The following is a 17,203-nucleotide window of genomic DNA, read 5'->3' as shown; positions in this document are numbered from 1 at the left end:
CTTTTAGCTTTATACATGATTATTAAATAATGAGCCCTTTTATGGGGGGTCTTGTTTTAAAATGAGTCACCGGAAACATCAGAAAGTCAGCCGGAGACGGTGTTTTCCCATGATAATGTTAGCTTAATTAGCTAGCAAGCCACAGCTGATCAGCTCTGCCAGCAATGGTTGTCATTTGCCTCAGTCTTTTCAGCATCATTAAACAGCATTGAATTTGCATGATATCACGAACATCGCCATCGAATGCATATTTAATGGCACCAAGGGAACTTTCATCCTAACCCGGTTTTGTACGTATCCGTAAAAATCTCCATTGCACTTGCTCATGGACTCGTCTCCTCTGTCTAACAGTGACATTTAGCCCATGAGCGTCTAGGGTTTATGGGAAATGGTGTTTGTTGAGTGCCGCTGAAAACAATAATACTGAATAAACGACAACTGCCGTTCTCATCTAAACATATGAAGGGAGCCAAATGACCTACTGTTGAGGAACGCTCTGTTCCAAGGCAGCATTTTTAGTTATTAGCATAGTTACAAATGTCACTGGGAGTGTAATGAGGTTTTTTCTTTTGTCACATCAGCTACTTAGTCCCGGTTTCACATGGGCTCTCTATAGGGTAAGCTGTTGAGGGGTCATTTATATAGTGAGTAGTGATGAGTTTACGTTTACCATGTCGGACACAGCAAGGGAGCTGATGTTAGTAAGCTAGCTGGCAGCGGCTGATAAAATCTGCCAATCAACAACCGTCATTTCAGCCGGTCAAACCCTACAGTCACTGACTAAAAAATTGGAAGATGCTTTTGTTTACCTCTGTGTGAAATCAAGGAGCCATTGTTGTGGAAGAAATGACTCGGAATTTCGAATTTTTTGGTGGATGTGCCACCATGGTTACCACAGTAACCGCGAAGCTCTAGCATGTGCAGCTTGACAGGCATAGCGACGGTAACCTCTGGGGGGGGTTTAGTGAACGGACAGTTGGTCTGAAGTTTCCCGTCCCACGGGAAGTTAGTAATAAAGTGGGGTAAAAAGAGAATCATAACATTAAAAAAAAACCCAACAGCTCTGAAATGCTCCCCCCAGAAAACAAAATAAATCAAACCACAAATTCTGGGATCGAATCAAAGTTTTTTTTTCTTTTTTTTTTTTTTTGCATGTTTTTTTAATACGTGTATTTAATACCTCAGACAAAAACACCTGAGAAAAAACTGACAAAATGATTCCAATGGGTTTTTCTGTAATATATTCAATTATGTATATTACAACTATAATCACATAATTCAAGCATATATCATATACACATATATATCTAGTGAGAGAATAGTTTAATATTCAATAGTACAGTTGTATGGTACAGTAGCAGTAGGGTGCATTTCTCGTTTCTCATTGGGTAAAGTTTGAAGGAGAGGTATAGACAAGTGTTGGTGTGTAAATCTATATACGATTTATCAATACAATATGCAACAAAAGAAAGAAAAAATAAACTAAAAAGAAGGAATAAAAGACAAAGAAAGGGTATAGGCAGTTCAGTACTGTGTTTGAGATGGTGGAAGTGTTTTATTATGTGTGTTTGCATGTGTGTGATTTATGTCAAAGTGTGTGTGTGTGTGTGTGTGTGTGCGTCAGGTGAAGGATCAGATCAGATCAGCACCATAGAAGTCCATAACAACATCAACAACAACAATAAGGGTTAAAACCTGGGTGAGGACTGTGCATGTCTACGTGTTTCTTTGTTGTGTGTCTGCATGCTGAAGGTTTCAGTCACTGTTCGATCTGGGCAAATCCACCCTAAACCAGTTAACATTTCATTTTTGCATTTTCTGTACAAACTGAGGAGTAAATAGAGAGAGAAAGACCACATCCGTGTTGTGTTATTATCAACATTTTGTGTGGCCGAGTGTGTTTGTGTGAGCAGTGCACGTCCACCCAACTGAATGCAAAAACCTGCCAGCGAAATTCTCCACCTTATTTATTCTCAAACATCTGCTCACATCCAGCTGTTCTGATAATTACTTCCTGTTTTTCTCTCTCTTTTTCTCCTTCATCTTCAAAAATAAAAGCCCTGCGATTATTTCAAAATCAGACACGGAATCAAATAGAAGATAACAAATCAAGTGCTTGAACGAGCCCGTAAAGATAACAAACGAACACAAATTTTTTTTAAAACTATACAATTTTTGTTTCACCATCCTGCTCCAACGCCCCCTAACCCAAAAACAATCTTTGCTAAGATACCTCGCCTCGTCTCACACCGTGTGAAATACCTGATTCAACCATGATACATTCTCTGTTATGCCTCCGCCTCCGACTAACCTGCTCCGTGAAATCGAAAATAGATTATTTGTTGTTTAGCGATAAACAGCTGGGAGGAAAAGCGCTTTGTGTGGCCCCGTGACTGTCCAGCTAACAGCCCAGCTAACGGCCCCTCCCCGCCCCATATATAAAATATACAAAAGATTATCTCCAAAATCCTCCTCCTGACTATCTCTGCTAATAGAAAAATATACAATAATCCTATGTCAAAATCTCTGCGTTATGGACGAAAACCCTGCACCTCCTCCTCCTCCTCCTCCTCTTTGCTGGACTAGTCTTGCCTTCCTGCCCAGTTCAAAAATATACATGTTTTTTGTCCTATTTATAGAAAAAAATTACACATCTGACCTCTCCTGGCTTGTGTCCATGCCTTGAGCTTAAAAAGTGAGATTTCACTGGCATAATGTGAATTCAACACCCTGTTTGAACTGGCCGGAGTAGCACTAGGACGCACTACCTGCATAAACGCCGTGCGACACCGGGCGTAAGCACAGCACCGAGGGTGACGTAAGCTGCCGGGGTGACACAAGGTGGTGATACAGTACGTCGTGTGGATTCAGCGAAGCAGCATTTACAAAGAGTCAGACGGGAAAAAAAATGGCGTCACTGTGCGTCACTTTCCTGTCGTGACATCCTGAAGCACAGCGTACACACTAAAACACACTTTTCGTGTTTGCGCCCAGTGTTGCACGGCACTTACTGCAGATCTACGCCAGCCTTCCCCCTCGCCACTTCAACTAAAGTGCTGATGTCGTTGGGTTGCCTTGTACCCTTTTCTTATCTCCTCTTCCCCTCCTGCCCCTCCCCTCCTTCGCCTCCTTCTTCCTCCTCCGCCTCACAAGTCTCCGTGCCTGCTCTCGTACTTGTTGATGATGTTCCTGCAGCGGCCCAGCTCTTTCCTCATGTCGGCCACCTCCTGGCGAAGGGCGGCGTTCTCCCGCTCCAGGAAGGCGGCGCGCACCGAGATCTGGTTCTCCTTCAGTCGCCGGGCGTCCCTCGAGCGCTTCGCCGCCTCGTTGTTCTTGACGCGCCGGTTCCAGTACTTCTCGTCCTGTCGTCGGCAGCGGCGGCGGTGTGGTATGTTGGGGTGTGTGGGGAGGAAGGTGGGGGGAGGAGAGACAACAAAAAAAGGAGAGAGTGGGATGAGAAGGGTCATTTATGTGATGAGAGAGAAAGGATGTTAGGAAAAGATGAAGGGCAGCCGGAAAGGTAGCAACAGCTGAATAACCGCAACTGCGGAACACGAAAACCACGACAGGCTACTGGACTGTGAGAACCTTGGCATGAAAAGACTAAATAATTATCATTTTTATCCCCTGGCCATTTCTGAATGACTAGCAGGTGTCTCACCACATCAAATTATTAAGCAATGGTTCTTAATCCATGCACAAAGTATGTTAAAGGAATCCATGAATGTTAGTAAACCCACTTTAACACCTTAGTTTTTGCCAAACTATGGTTAAATAGACACCTTACAATCGCTTCTAGCGGTTATTTTGACTTGGGAGCATTCACACATTTTTTCCTAGACAGTTACCTCCACTGTTAATCCACCGTTTGTAGTCACCCCAAATAAATTAAAGTGGTAGCCTTAATTAGCTTTTTCAACCGTCTTATATCTGTAGGGGTTTGTTAGCAGGTGAAAGCAGATACAGACAGCGAATAGCTCATTTGAATGATCTCAATCAATCGCATTGGTGTTAATATAGATGTAACCGCCAGCGATGGTGGATTTGCAGCCATTTGCCACAAGTTTGAGACTGAGACTTCTGCAGTTGTTTTTGTCAAGTGTGAGATATTATAGCCATCCTTCCTGGTATCCTTGAGTAAGATTAATTTTGAGTTGAATTAAACCTAGGAGGCGGACATTTATGGTTTTCCCCACTCTGCTGCTCGAATTTATCGTCTATACATTGTGGCACAAGCGCCGCAGTAGCACGGCTAGCGGCCGCAGTAACTTACATTGATCACAAATGACAAATGTAATTATATTTCAGCGGAGGGAGGGGGGGTTGATACTCAGAAGATGGTACTGGGGGAGTATTACTTTAAACTGCAGTTAGCAATACTGACAACACTTCTTCGTGCTACCTATTTTTGCCTGTAGTAGGTGACCGCGATATAAGAGCAATAATACACTCCAAGATGTTCTCATCTAGAAAATAACGGACTCCGCCTCACCGTTACTTTCTTATATCGGAACACCTCCTTGTGTTATACTGGCTTTTGCCACTGTTAACAGACAACTACCAGGTCACGAACGGACACATAAAGCTACCTAGCGATCAAATGGTTTGCGTGTATACAAAAGTGTTTAAAAGTCTGCTAAATTCAGTAATATTCAATACTTTGCGTCTTGCAAAGCGTAGGATGGGAATCAATGTGAGATGGAAAAACAACAGCAATGATTGGAGTGAAAACTGTGTTAATAAGTCTTTATGAAATGCAGCTCTCTCTTAATGCAGCTGTACAGTCCTGCCCTGCTGGGCTGCTCAGCTGAATGAATAAATACACTGCAGCCGTGCCCTGCTGTCTCACCAAAGTCCGCAACATTGTTTTTTGGGGCATGAAAGAAATTTGTTGGCCGATGAACAAGATAGGAAACAACCGGGATGTTGTGTTAAACTTGGACCTTGAGTGCAAAGCAGGAACCCAATTTGAAAGTAAAACCTTGTAGCGGTCTCTCTCTGACAGATCTGTGCCAGAGGAATCACTGTAGGCCCAAATGGTTCGAGTTGTTTCCTAAGAGAGCCAGATGTGTGTACACCTAGCAAAATTAAAATCCTTCCACTGTAAAACTCAGAAAAATAATTTCCCTTTTGCAACGTTCTGAGAGGGTTCAGTGCTTTGAGGTCAGTCTTTTGAAGACAAACGAGGTTATCTAAAATTCATATTCTCCCTAACGTTGTGATCCTGGAGTATCTTTGATTTTTTAATCCGCAGCCAGATTTTCTTACTCCTCAGTGCAGCGTTGGTATTAAACACAGAGCGGATTCTGAAGGCTCAATAATGAGGACCTGCTGAGTAAGCCGAGCTTCATCTTCAACTCTGGTCAGGGATCCTTTATCCAAACCTGCGGACAAAAGATTTATGAAACCGGCTGCGGCTGAACACTGAAGGTGAGCGCCTTCATCTCTCCGTAAATTACAAACGCCTCCGGAGCTGCAGCTGCTTTGCACTGAACTGAGAGAGCACGAAGCCATTGATCAGAGCTTCTCCAATTGTGCAATGACCTGAGTGGAAAATATTTTAGGGCTCTCGTCAGGAGGCCCCAATACCAGCGAGTGTCACGCTCCTTCAATTTTTTACACATTAATACAGGAGCTGTCAAAGAGCCGCAGGCCTCGTCATGATTCAGGGTTCGGTTCAGGGTTTTTAAGTGAGTCCTTCTGTGGTATTGATCTTTAGAAACCTTTATAAAGCTGAGGTGCAGCTCACTCGCTCCTGGTTCTTTAGTAGAGTGAATTTTTAAAAATCCTACTTCCATATTTAATTTTTTTCAGCGACGATCATGTGAGACGTGACTTTTGCTTTGATTTAAATTCAATGAATTTTAAAAAATAAAATAAAATCTTATCAATCAATTTCTCTCTGAGTCCCACTTCCCATCGATCACATTCCCAAATTGGAATAGTCAGAGACTTTTCTTTATGAAAGGCTAAGAATTGTGGGAGATGTAGTACCTTCTGCTCGTCGGGGACCAGCATCTTGCGGGCCTTCTTGATCATCGGCTGAGGTTTCAGCTCCTCCTCGCTGAAGCGGTGCCGCCGCGGGTCAAACGCCTCCTGGCCCGGCACGCTGGACAGCGCCAGGTCCGCCGGGTCGGGGTCAAAGTTAACCAGGATGTCGCTGCCGCCGTTGGCGGCCGCCGGAGGTCCGGGGGGTGCCGGAGGGCAGGTAGAAGAGGGCGATGGGTCCTGAGGCACCGACTGACCACCTGAGAGGGTGAAAGAGAGAGTGTGGTTATACGGCGCATAGACGATGCAACACACGCGCCCTGGAAGCCGTAATGGAGGTCCTGAGCTCTCGGTCAAGTGGCTGTAAAAAGGTCATTAAAGAATGCGATTAAATTAAAATTACATTTTTTTTTTTTTTGTTAAACATTTAGTTTGTTGTACCCAAGCAGCAACCAAGGGCCTCAGGTGAACTGGAAATGGCCAAGAAAGCTTTGCATCGAAGTTGAGGAGTGAGAGACTCTTGACCTCCGTCTAGCAAAGATGCTACAATTTTTCAGCTAAAAGCTTTTCAGTAGTTCAGTTCCTCTGATGTGTGTCTTAATTGACGGGCTATCACACTTAGCCACAATAGCTTCCTGTTGCCTAAAAGCCCAATAAACTCCCACCACGGACAAAACCGCAAAGTCCATCCAACCATGGGACAATTGTCCAAGTCGTCCAAGATGGTGTATATATCCAGCAGAAGCTACGTGTCAGGATTAACAACAGTTGCTCGTTGAATTAAATCCCAGTCCGCCCCGAGGTCGGCAGTTGGGGCAGAACTTGACCTGTGCTTTAATAAAAAAAAATTAAAAAAAATCCGCTAACCAGCTGTACGACTCTTGTTTTTCCTGCATCACAGTGACTTAAATTTAGGAACAAATCAACCTCATTACCCTTTTCCTTTTTGGCTTCGATCTACAGCCACATCTTATTTGTCTTCAGTTGTCAATCAGTTGTTCCGGGATTTTTTTTTTATGTGATAGTGGCGCATTTCAAATTTTTGTGATGAGTTTCGTTGCAGCACACGCGTTGCTTCCACCGCCGTCATGCACGCTACACTTTGTTAAAAGATGGCAATCTGCGGCAGTCGTATCAATAAAACCACACATTGATTAACAGAGTTCAGAGAGGGACGGGGCACACATGGAGGAGGAGAGTACCAGAGTTTGTGCTGGTTAATCATCTATTTATTCCCAGCGGTGTATAATCTGTTTGACAGTCCATTCAGATGTAATAAACACAGAATCAGCAGGACTGGTTTAATGACTCGTTTAGCCGTCCAATCATCGTCGTCTAGTGTTGGTTTTATCTGCAGATTAGAGCCCATCTGCCCGCTCACTGAGGACGGTCACATGTCAGAGAGCAGCAGCGGCAGAGCTGAAGGCACTGGGGGCGATGACGAGACACAATCCCCAACAGAAATGCGAACTCGTCATCATCAAACGGGAGGGTTAAGCCCATGTTTTCCCCGCCTTTGGCCTGCTCCAGAACCAGGTCCAATGGTAAAAAACAAAAAAACAACAACATCTATTAGTTATTGATTTAAACCGATGGAAATTATTAAAGGTTTGACAGCTGCCTAGTGACTAGAGGACTCGATTTAACCGACAAACAATCAGAAAACTTGTGAAAAGTCTGTCTTTTTTTCTCTGGTGACTGCAACTCCGCAACTTTCTAAATTCACCACGGTCGTATGAATTTAAGGATTTGTCTCAGTGTGCAGACTGATTCTGTTTCTAAATTTTACATTTTTATGGACTGAGAAACTGCGTAGTCAACCTACACACAAGGGCATTATAAGCTTTTCAATCACAGAACCAAAGAAACCTTTGAATCTCTATCCCCATTGGACATCAGGTCTAGAATAACATACACGGGAGGCTGATGGGAATATTGTTCAAATTGCTTTCAATGTGGCAACAGACCTCGGTTTCTATCAATCTCTTTTTCTTTCGCCGGGTGGAGTTCCCGCAGTCACTCCGGTTGTTCCGCCGTCTGCCGTTTCCGCTACCCGGGGGGAAAGCTGCCGACCTATACCGGGGACCAACAGAAGCGCTTCCCCTCTTCCTGTTTTGGTTGCACAGCGGCAGACGCGCTTCCTTTGCGCCGTTAAGTCGGGGCCTCCGTTTTCCCCGTGGAGATTTCGTGCCCGGTGGCGGACGTCACTGCATAGTGGAAGCCAGGCTTGTAGGGAGCCCGTGCAAAATGCAGATGGTGTCGTTAACCCACGGCCGGCACGCTGTGCGATCAACGTTTACTCCGTCGTGATGGGTTCAAACAAAAAAACTTGTGAGAGGGAGCGTTTCCCACATCACACCCGGCCTATAAAGAGCCCCTAACACACAGCAATAACCTGGAAATATAAACTTTGATAGTGTTGATGTTCCATGATGTTCTATGTGTTGCTTTCGAGGCTTTCTAACAATTTCAAGACGATATTTAGGTTAAAAGATTAGTTTAACCATTTTCTAATATCTCACCGTTTGTGGTTTTCGTTGCGTTTATTATAGGTTGTAACTGTATTTCTTTTTTTATTTCCTCTTACGTTTACGCGAAGCCAAAGTGAACCGGTTTGGTTTGACGGGTGCTGAACAAATAGAGGTTGTTATCGTTTGTATGAGTGGTGGCTGGCCGGTAGCAGTAGCAGGTCTAGAGCATGGGAGGGATCGGATTTAAATCTGTTCCATACCAGGCAATTTCAGTGGTGTTCGGGCTCTTTTAAAATCCCGCACAGGTCAAACCGTCGCAGCGTTAAGAGTGGCGTTCAGCCACTTTCCATCTAGAGGCCTCGGGCTGCAGTCACATGCGCTGCACACACACACACACACACACTCTCTCTCTCTCTCTCTCTGCCACTTCATCCAGAGAGCAGCCAGCCAAGAATGAGGCCCACTGAGATGAGTTAACCATAAAGAGGATTACCCTATAGACAGTGGACAGTATGTTCAAGTGTTATTCAAACTGGGGGTGGAGTGGCAAAGTGAGGACGTTCGGTTTTTTCTTTTCTTTTTTTTCTTTTCTTTTCCATTTCGTCCGTCCACCTCTCTCCTTTTCTCTGAACTGTGGCCTCGCATGTTCAAAAGGCAGGTGGAAACGGCGGCCGCGACGGCGCCTTCCCGCACTGCTTTCCCACGGTCGCTGCAGCGACGCCGACTCGCCACCAGGTGTCAGCGTTGAGCCGGGAGCACTCGGGAGGGCAGCGGGTTCACGTCGTGCCTGGATGTGCAGCAGGCGGCGCGGATCGGGTTTTGGTTTAACCCTCTGTGGTGCCGGGTGGGAGGGAGTCGGCTTCTGTGACTCGGGCACGGGCCCGGGATGCCTCCGGTCCGAACCACAAATAGCAAATGGGAGAAATCCGGTCGGGAATCGGGCCTGCGACGCGTAGAAATGCTCCGTTGAAAGACATCAGATAACGCACTGGTGTGACATTTTCACGTCTGCTGCCAAAAGCACGATAACGGTTGCAAATAACCAGTGTCAGGGAATGAAATAAACGTCAAAACACCGGATCTTAAAGGGAGGAAATAGGCCAAGAAGACGCGATGTTGTGGTGAAATGTCCCCGGGACTAAACTGGTGTGAGACAAAGCTGAATCGGTCGAAGTGATTCTCGGAGCCCGGTGGCACAAAGTGTGGCCCTGAATGTGAAACCCCTCCATGGTTGCGTTCACCCCGCGGCCACTCGGCATTCAGCGCCGCTTTTGTGACCGCGAAGCAACGGAAACCCAGAACAGCGGGTCCATTTTCAGTCGTATCACTCAACCTGCCGGTTATCAGACGCCTCGACCGGACCCCATTTCCCCCCCAAAACCCGCTCCAGAAGCGTTAGCCGGCGCTTTTCTGGAGCTCCGGGCTCCGGGCCGCGGATTATAAACGACCGCAGAGCCGGTGACCGGCATCGACTGAAACAGTAGTGGAAAGATTTCACATACTTGAGCAAATTAAAACAGAGGAGCGACGTGTTGACACCGAGCGACTCGACTGGTTCAGTTATTTTTCACCAGCAGAGATTAGGGGAGATTCTGGTCGCTTTTTAATCAATGTACCCGAAGTCCCTCTCGCTAATGATCGATCCGACAGATTTAGCATCACCGACGGGTCGTCAGTTGCTTTTGCTTTGTGCGGATGTCAGAGCAGCACGACCGACACCGACTTGTGTTACTGGACTGATGCTGCGAGCCCCTCGGTCGTCCCACGGTGCGTGTCAACCACGACACCGCAGCCAAATCCTCCGCGGGCTCGTAAAAATCAAGCTGACACTCCGCGGCGAGCGGGGGTGTGTGTGTGTGTGTGTGTGTGTGTGTGTGTGTGTGAAGGGAGAGAGGCCGTCGGAAGAAAAAAAAAAAAATCCCCGAGCCCCCCCGAATTCCAGCTGAAAACACTTGACTGTGCAGGGGTGGGAAACTCCGGGCTTATGAACTTTGTGAATGGTGGCTTTTGAGTTGAATACTCTGATTCTGGACTCTTAAGATAGAAATCTTCTTACGACCGTGTTCACATCCGATCGTTTGACTCCTCGGTGATTTCGATCTGCTTATGAAAACCCTCAAGGGTCAAAATGAAAAAAAAAAAAAACACTTTTACGCAGTTTGTTGTGCAAAATGAGAGTCGTGACATACTAGGTAAATATATATCCCGCGTTCCCTACTTGTATCTAACGACAGAAGGTATATCTCAGTGGGGTTTTTTTTTTCCAAATGAGAGCTTGGATTTACATAACCTCCAGTGTGACCTGAAGGCATCACTCTGCTCCACTCTGCAGTCACTGTCCTCAATGGTTGGTTTTCTTTGGTCTGAAAACAGAGTGGGAAAAGTTGAGTTTTTTTTTTTTGTATATTTTAGGTTCCCCGTGCCCGGCTGCAATCAGACAAGGGGCTTGTAAACAAAAGTCACATGGACCCAAAAATACAGTAGCTTGTTTACTGGGCAGAGTCTTGGCAACCTGCCGTCCTGCAGAGTCTGACATTTTGGCAGAGCCGACGAAACCTGATTAAAATTCCTCTTCTCTCGTTAGAGGCTTCAATTCTAAGGCTCCTCGGTGTTGTTATCCGGTGCCACCACTGTTCAAATGCCACCGCTGAACTACAGGACTGAACCCCACCACCCTCTACGGTGCAAGAACACCATAAACTGCCCCAAACGCGCCTGTGATGTTACTCTTACTGGTCAACTTACCTACATAAACAATGGAAAAACCACAACACGCACACACACACATATATAAATATATTTAAAGGTTAACACTTTACTTTAAGCCCCCCTATGTAGTTTGTATATAAACATTTAATTCATGGTTTATAACACAGTATAATGTGGTTTTAAGCAGATACAAGTGTTTGTTAATGTATCTGTCAACAACTATAAACTCCTCCTGTTGACACCCAGAAGTGGAGGATGGTGTATAAACAGATAATGAACAACAACACAGCAAAACACAGTTGCATTGATGTAAAACATGTCTTCATCTGAGAAGTAATAAAGTTTGACAAATATGGCATATTAATAAATATTATAGTGGGGTATAAACCGGTTATAAGATGTTGCTTGTAAATGGCAGATAGCGGGACATGAAGTAAAGTGTTACCATATAAAGGTTTTGTTAATTAATGTAATGCAGTGATTCCCAGGATGTTTTCTGCCATGCCCTTCTGTACAAGTCAAAATCAGTCCCCCGTCAGCGATTCGAAATTCAATTAAATTATTATAACAATACTGGGGAAACTTGTTACAAAGGGAGCCAAGTTTAAGTTGTTTGAAATCAGTCTCGATAACATGAATTGCGTGTTTCTACTTATGCGTGTTTCTGTTTGCGGAAATTAAATTTAACTTTGCCCAAACTGACACAAAAGACACAAATCTCCACTGTTATAGTGACGGTGTCCTCAACAGCATTTGATCAATGAGCATCACCTGTTTTTCTTTTCTTTCCTGTAAATAATCTGTTTCTTACTTTTCATGTTGTTTTTCTCAATGAATTCACTCTTGTGAATCTGGAAAGCTGTTAAAAAATATTCAATAACACATCTGGTTATTTAAATTAAAGCTGCTATTGTCAATATTTTACATTAAACATGGATTAAATGACTTTGTGTAATGTGAAAGGGGTTGTTTGCTGTGAAAAACCGACAGGTAATTATCACCTGACTCCGCATTTCTCCTCATCTCTACGGAGCATTTTAGCATCTTTAAACTCATTGTTTTGGTTTAACGGCCCTCAGCTTCACAGCGTCTTTGGTTCACTCTCGCTGCTCTCATCGACATCACCACGTTTTCAACAAGAAAAAGCTCAGTTAGGGACCAGCTGGTGAACGTAGTGGAGCATCTAGCTGCTACAGAGCCAGATATTTCCCTCGGGTGCTGGTGGAGACCAAAAACAGAGCTAAAAGAGGTTGACCAGTGGACACAATAGTCATCACGATGGCAAAAACATGAGTCCAAATGAAAGCTAATGTTTCTCCATGACTGCTGGATGTGTACACAAGCAAATGTTTTTCTAACAAGTTCACTCAATCGCCTCTCTATTATAATTATGCATATTCGCGGCTTTTTGATATTTTATTGATCAGTCAATTGAATAATCCATTGATATTACAACTAGATTATGAATTTAATCCATATAATTGCAACTCTACATCTATCCATCCTTACAGTACATGCTACATACAAACTGTACACATGCTTATGCAAACATTCATGAAGTCACCATGAATCTCTTTGAGTGCTGTCCACAACACAACCCGTACTGCAACGTACAATCCATCCACCCTCTTTATCCGTCCATACATCCTCCGCTCCATCTGTCCGAAGCGGCGACTGCATCAGATCAACTGCTGCTGGCTTGATCTCACTCTCTGGCAGCTGGACCGGGCTGATCCTGGATAAGTCTTCCCAAAGCCCCGTCCTAATAACAACCATTTTGGGCAAAAAGCTGAAACTGATTCAAGAACACAGCTCCCACTGCTGCCGGGTAAACAGTCGCCAAGCCGCGGCTTCGTCTGGCTTAATTTCCTGTTTGTGAGCAGGAGCCATTCAGAGGAGGCAGCCGCTGACTCTTGGATTCTCGCTCTGCTCTCATTAATTTAGCTAAGATTATGTGTTTTTCTCTTTCCGCCTGTCACTCTGCCTGTCACTCTCTCCTCCGGTCTGTCACGTCTACGAATTCAGCTGAAAGGCTGAAATACTGTACGTAGTAATGCTATTTTTGGATTGAAGCAACTCCCACCCAAAACTATGACGTTTAGGTAACATTTTATTTCACAGGTCCCGAAAAAAAATTTTCTTAGGATATTTCGGGGTATAGATAGGATATATATAAGACAGGCCTACGAAATTTGGTACTAATTATAAGGGGAAATGGAGAAAGTATTAGTCGTTACAGTTATTAAGTACCTGCTCGTTATAAGTGAACAATGCAACAATAGTTCAAATTCATCAGTTTCCTTGAGAGACAAACAAAAATTCTTAATTTGGATTCTCCATGACTTTGAACTGCCATACATTATTGAGCTGCTTGGAAATATCGGTAAATATTAATTTAATTGACGTTTATGCTGCATAATGTTTGGATGGCCAGCTACCCTCTAGTTTTCAGCTACACTGAATATTCCTTGGATTTGTGTGCCAAACTGATGACGATCAACAAAGAAAACAGACTCCATGCTATAAAATTTCACCGACTCAGCAGTTACACTTGCAAACATATTTCTACCTAATTTCCACAGACCAGACCTGTAAATCAAAGCGACTCAGTGTGGAACATTTTCTGTCTCATCAACAATTGAGAATTTTTGTTTGCATATTGACGTCTGTTTATGAACTATTTTCCCACTCACCAACTACATCATTTCCTAGTTTTCCAAATTTCCAAACAATCTCCCAAGAAGTTTCCTGAAAAGAACCTTGTTTGGTTTGGTACTAGTTACAGGTAAAACAGAGAGTGATCCGTTGGTAAACCTCCAGTTATTTCTAAATGCTAAGCTAGCGCAACCTTGAGACTTTAATTCAGAGGTGAGCCGGTGAGCTGCACGAGCAAAATGTGAAATATGTTTACAGACAAACCAACAATTCATAATAAATGAAGAATAACGTTTCAAACAACAAATGAACGTCTTATAAATAGTCAACGGGGTTTACATGGAGTCATTTCTTTCATGTAAACTAAAACTCTTTTTTTCCTGTAATTGGTACCAAACTACATGGTTCTTTCCAGGAAACGTTCAAGAAATTATTAGGAAATAAAAGACCAGTCAAATACAATGTTACCTTTAATGACCCTAGCAAATATAATTTTTTCCACGTCCCTTATAATTAGAAACAAACTATGTAGGCCTTTCTCGAAAAATATCCCTGTAATTGACAAGTAAGTACCAGCCAATTTTGAAGTAATCGCGAGGAAAGTTTCCAGGGAATTATCTGGAAATTACAGGACCTGTAAAATGAAGCACTACTGATATTTAAATTGGACAATCTTCATGCCAAAAACATCACACATCATCCCGTGCGTCTACCAGAACGGCAACTCTAAACTTCCTACATTAAGTCTGACATACTCAGGACTTTTCAAGGACTTAGGAGTTTAGAATTAGAGCCTTCATTTCTTGTTCACATTCTTGTCAAGTCAAGAAATCCTGGTTGAAATCCTTCATCTTAAAACTGCTGCTGTATCATCTAAATTCTCCATCACAGGATTCGCCTCAGGATGTGAAGTGTTGATCCTCGGATGGAGCGAGCTGAGGCATACTGATGAATTTGGATGATATATAGCACTTTGAAACATTTTAAACTTCTTTCTCTCAAACTTTTGAGAAGCCGTTTCGAGGTTTAGAGAAAGTCTGATAAGAGAAAATGTTTAAAACTTGACATTGACGAGGGAAATTTTTTAGCTTCTGTCTTTTAAAAGCAAACACCTTCTCTCTTTATCCTCCATTTTGCTCCAGTGTCCTCGAAGCATACAGGAGAAATCAGCCGTAGTGGGCAGAGGCGCCCACGGAGGCAGAAAATAGACAAGTTGAGGTTTGAGAGTCAGGTGAGCAGCTCTTCCTCTTGACTAATCGCTCGCTTGGTCTGACTATACTTTCACTTGATCCACCTACACAACAAACCAGCGGCTGAATGCAACGAACTCACTGCTGCTCTCCTAGGAGGGGTGGGGGGGTGGGGGAAACGGCATTTTGGGAAACGTCGGAAACCAAAAACTGAAGTGGAGGTAGGCGAAGAAGGTAAAATAAAGATGTAATTCCCACATTAAAAGCCTCTTCCAACACACACTTCTCGTCATCGTCATCATCATCATCACCATCTTCCACTCTCCTAAAACAGGACGAAGCTTTCCCCTTTAAATGTGATTATGCCTTTTCTTGTTTCAGTACTTTCTTATGTAATAAAGAGAAACAATGCAATTACCAGAATGGTAATTATGCTAATTATACAAGGATGGAGGTAACAATTTACATCTACTCTGATTACTGTAATTGAGTATATTTTTGTGTACTTTTCCAGCGGCTTTTAAGTCAGTTATTTTCTTCTTCAGTGAGTTTTCATTAAAGTTAGGCACTTCACTACATTTAAAGTGCTGTTATTAGCTCCCTTCGCTTTGAAACTGAGGTGCCCAGTCTACATCTTCTTTAACTAAGTGGTTTTATTTCATCCTTTACTGTGACAAATAGGAATTATAATAACTTTTTGCTTTTCTTGACAAAAAAAAAAAAAAAAAAAGACAACTAAAAAATATTTTTTGTGACCTAGTGGTCGAAGTGGTATGCCACGTAACTGCATAGCCCAGGTTCCATTTGGGCAGTGTACATTCATTGCATGCACCAACGTTATCACTGATTTTTAATACACTGAACCGGTAAAACACCAACACCACCCAAGAAAGACGTTTTTTTGAGATAACACTAATGTTATGACAGTCACTTTTATATTTTAAACTAACAATATTTTTAAATTGATTGTTAAAAACGCAACAGAAACTAATCGAATACAAGATATATTAATAATATATATATTTATAATATAAGAAAAGATTAGATTTACTCTTTAGAGGAGGTGAAACAACAGAGGAGCTCTGGTAGAAACAAGATGACACACTATAACATTTAGCCCATATAATGGGTACAGTCAATTATGAATTATGAGCAAACAGACTGACTGACTATAAGGACAATAAAGAATCATTTCAAATAATAATTACAACAAGAAAAAAAAAAGTAGCAGTGGCAGTAGTAGCAGTATTAGCAGTAGCAGTTGTATTGTTAGCAGTAGTAGCAGTAGTAGTAGCAGCAGCAGCAGTGATAGTAGTAGTAGCAGTAGTAGTAGTGGCAGTAGTAGTAGCAGTAGTAGTAGTAGTAGCAGTAGTAGTAGTAGTAGCAGTTGTATTGTTAGCAGTAGTAGCAGTAGCGGTAGCAGTAGCAGTAGTAATAGTAGTAGTAGCATTAGTAGCAGTAGTAGTAGCAGTAGTAATAGTAGCAGTAGCGTGGTTGTGGGCAGTAGTACGTAGTAGTAGCAGTAATAACAGTAGTAGTAGCAGTGCCAGCAGTAGTAGTAGCAGCAGTAGTAGTAGCAGTAACAGCAGTAATAGTACAGTACTAGCAGTAATAATAGTAGCAGTGGCAAGTAATAATAATAATAATAGTAGCAGTGGTAGCAGTTGTGTTGTTAGCAGTAGTAGCAGTAGCAGCAGTGTGAGTCTCTTAGCAGATAAACGGACATCAATAGTCAAGGTACTAATAGTAGTAATAATAGTAGCAGTAGTAGTGTCGGTATTAGCGCCGCCCTCAGCAGCAGTAATCAGTGTTTCCTGCTCAGTTTGTCTCCGTTTCCTGTTCAGAGTGGACGACAGGGAGATGAACTGTGAGCAGCTGCATGGGCCAAACAGAGAAACACGAGCTGGAAATTCAACATGTTATGTGATATAGGAAGTGTCTTATATAAGGAGGGCTCCCCTCCCTGTAACATAAACACTGAAGGCCGCTCCTCCAGCTCCTCGCCGCCGCTCCCGTCTGCCGCCATGTTTGACTTCTGCCTCTTTCAGAACATGGAGGCTCCTTCTCTCGATTCCATTATTGATTAATCTGTCGACTGCATCTAATTGATTCATTAATTTGCTGTTGGGTCTATAAAATACAAAAGTATAAAAAAGGACATGCACATTTTCCGGTGGTGGAATGAAACTA

The 17,203-nt window shown here is 43.2% G+C and overlaps 1 protein-coding gene across 1 annotated transcript in view; it reads right to left on the bottom strand.

Moving 5' to 3' along the window:
- Positions 1 to 1,166: 1,166 nt before the first annotated feature.
- dbpa (D site albumin promoter binding protein a) overlaps positions 1,167 to 17,203 on the bottom strand; it is a 33,800-nt gene continuing 17,763 nt past the window's right edge. The window contains exons 4-5 of the mRNA XM_040122567.1: positions 5,995 to 6,248; positions 1,167 to 3,362 (exon numbers count right to left, since the gene is read on the bottom strand). Of these exons, the coding sequence (XP_039978501.1) occupies positions 3,147 to 3,362; positions 5,995 to 6,248 (470 nt within the window). The 3' untranslated portion in view covers positions 1,167 to 3,146. The remainder of the gene's footprint in view (positions 3,363 to 5,994; positions 6,249 to 17,203) is intronic.

The sequence above is a fragment of the Xiphias gladius genome, chromosome 24, assembly GCF_016859285.1.
Source record: "Xiphias gladius isolate SHS-SW01 ecotype Sanya breed wild chromosome 24, ASM1685928v1, whole genome shotgun sequence".
Classification (NCBI taxonomy): Eukaryota; Metazoa; Chordata; class Actinopteri; order Istiophoriformes; family Xiphiidae; genus Xiphias; species Xiphias gladius.
The sequence above is the reverse complement of the archived record's forward strand: the minus strand, read 5'-3'. Positions and strand labels throughout refer to the sequence as shown.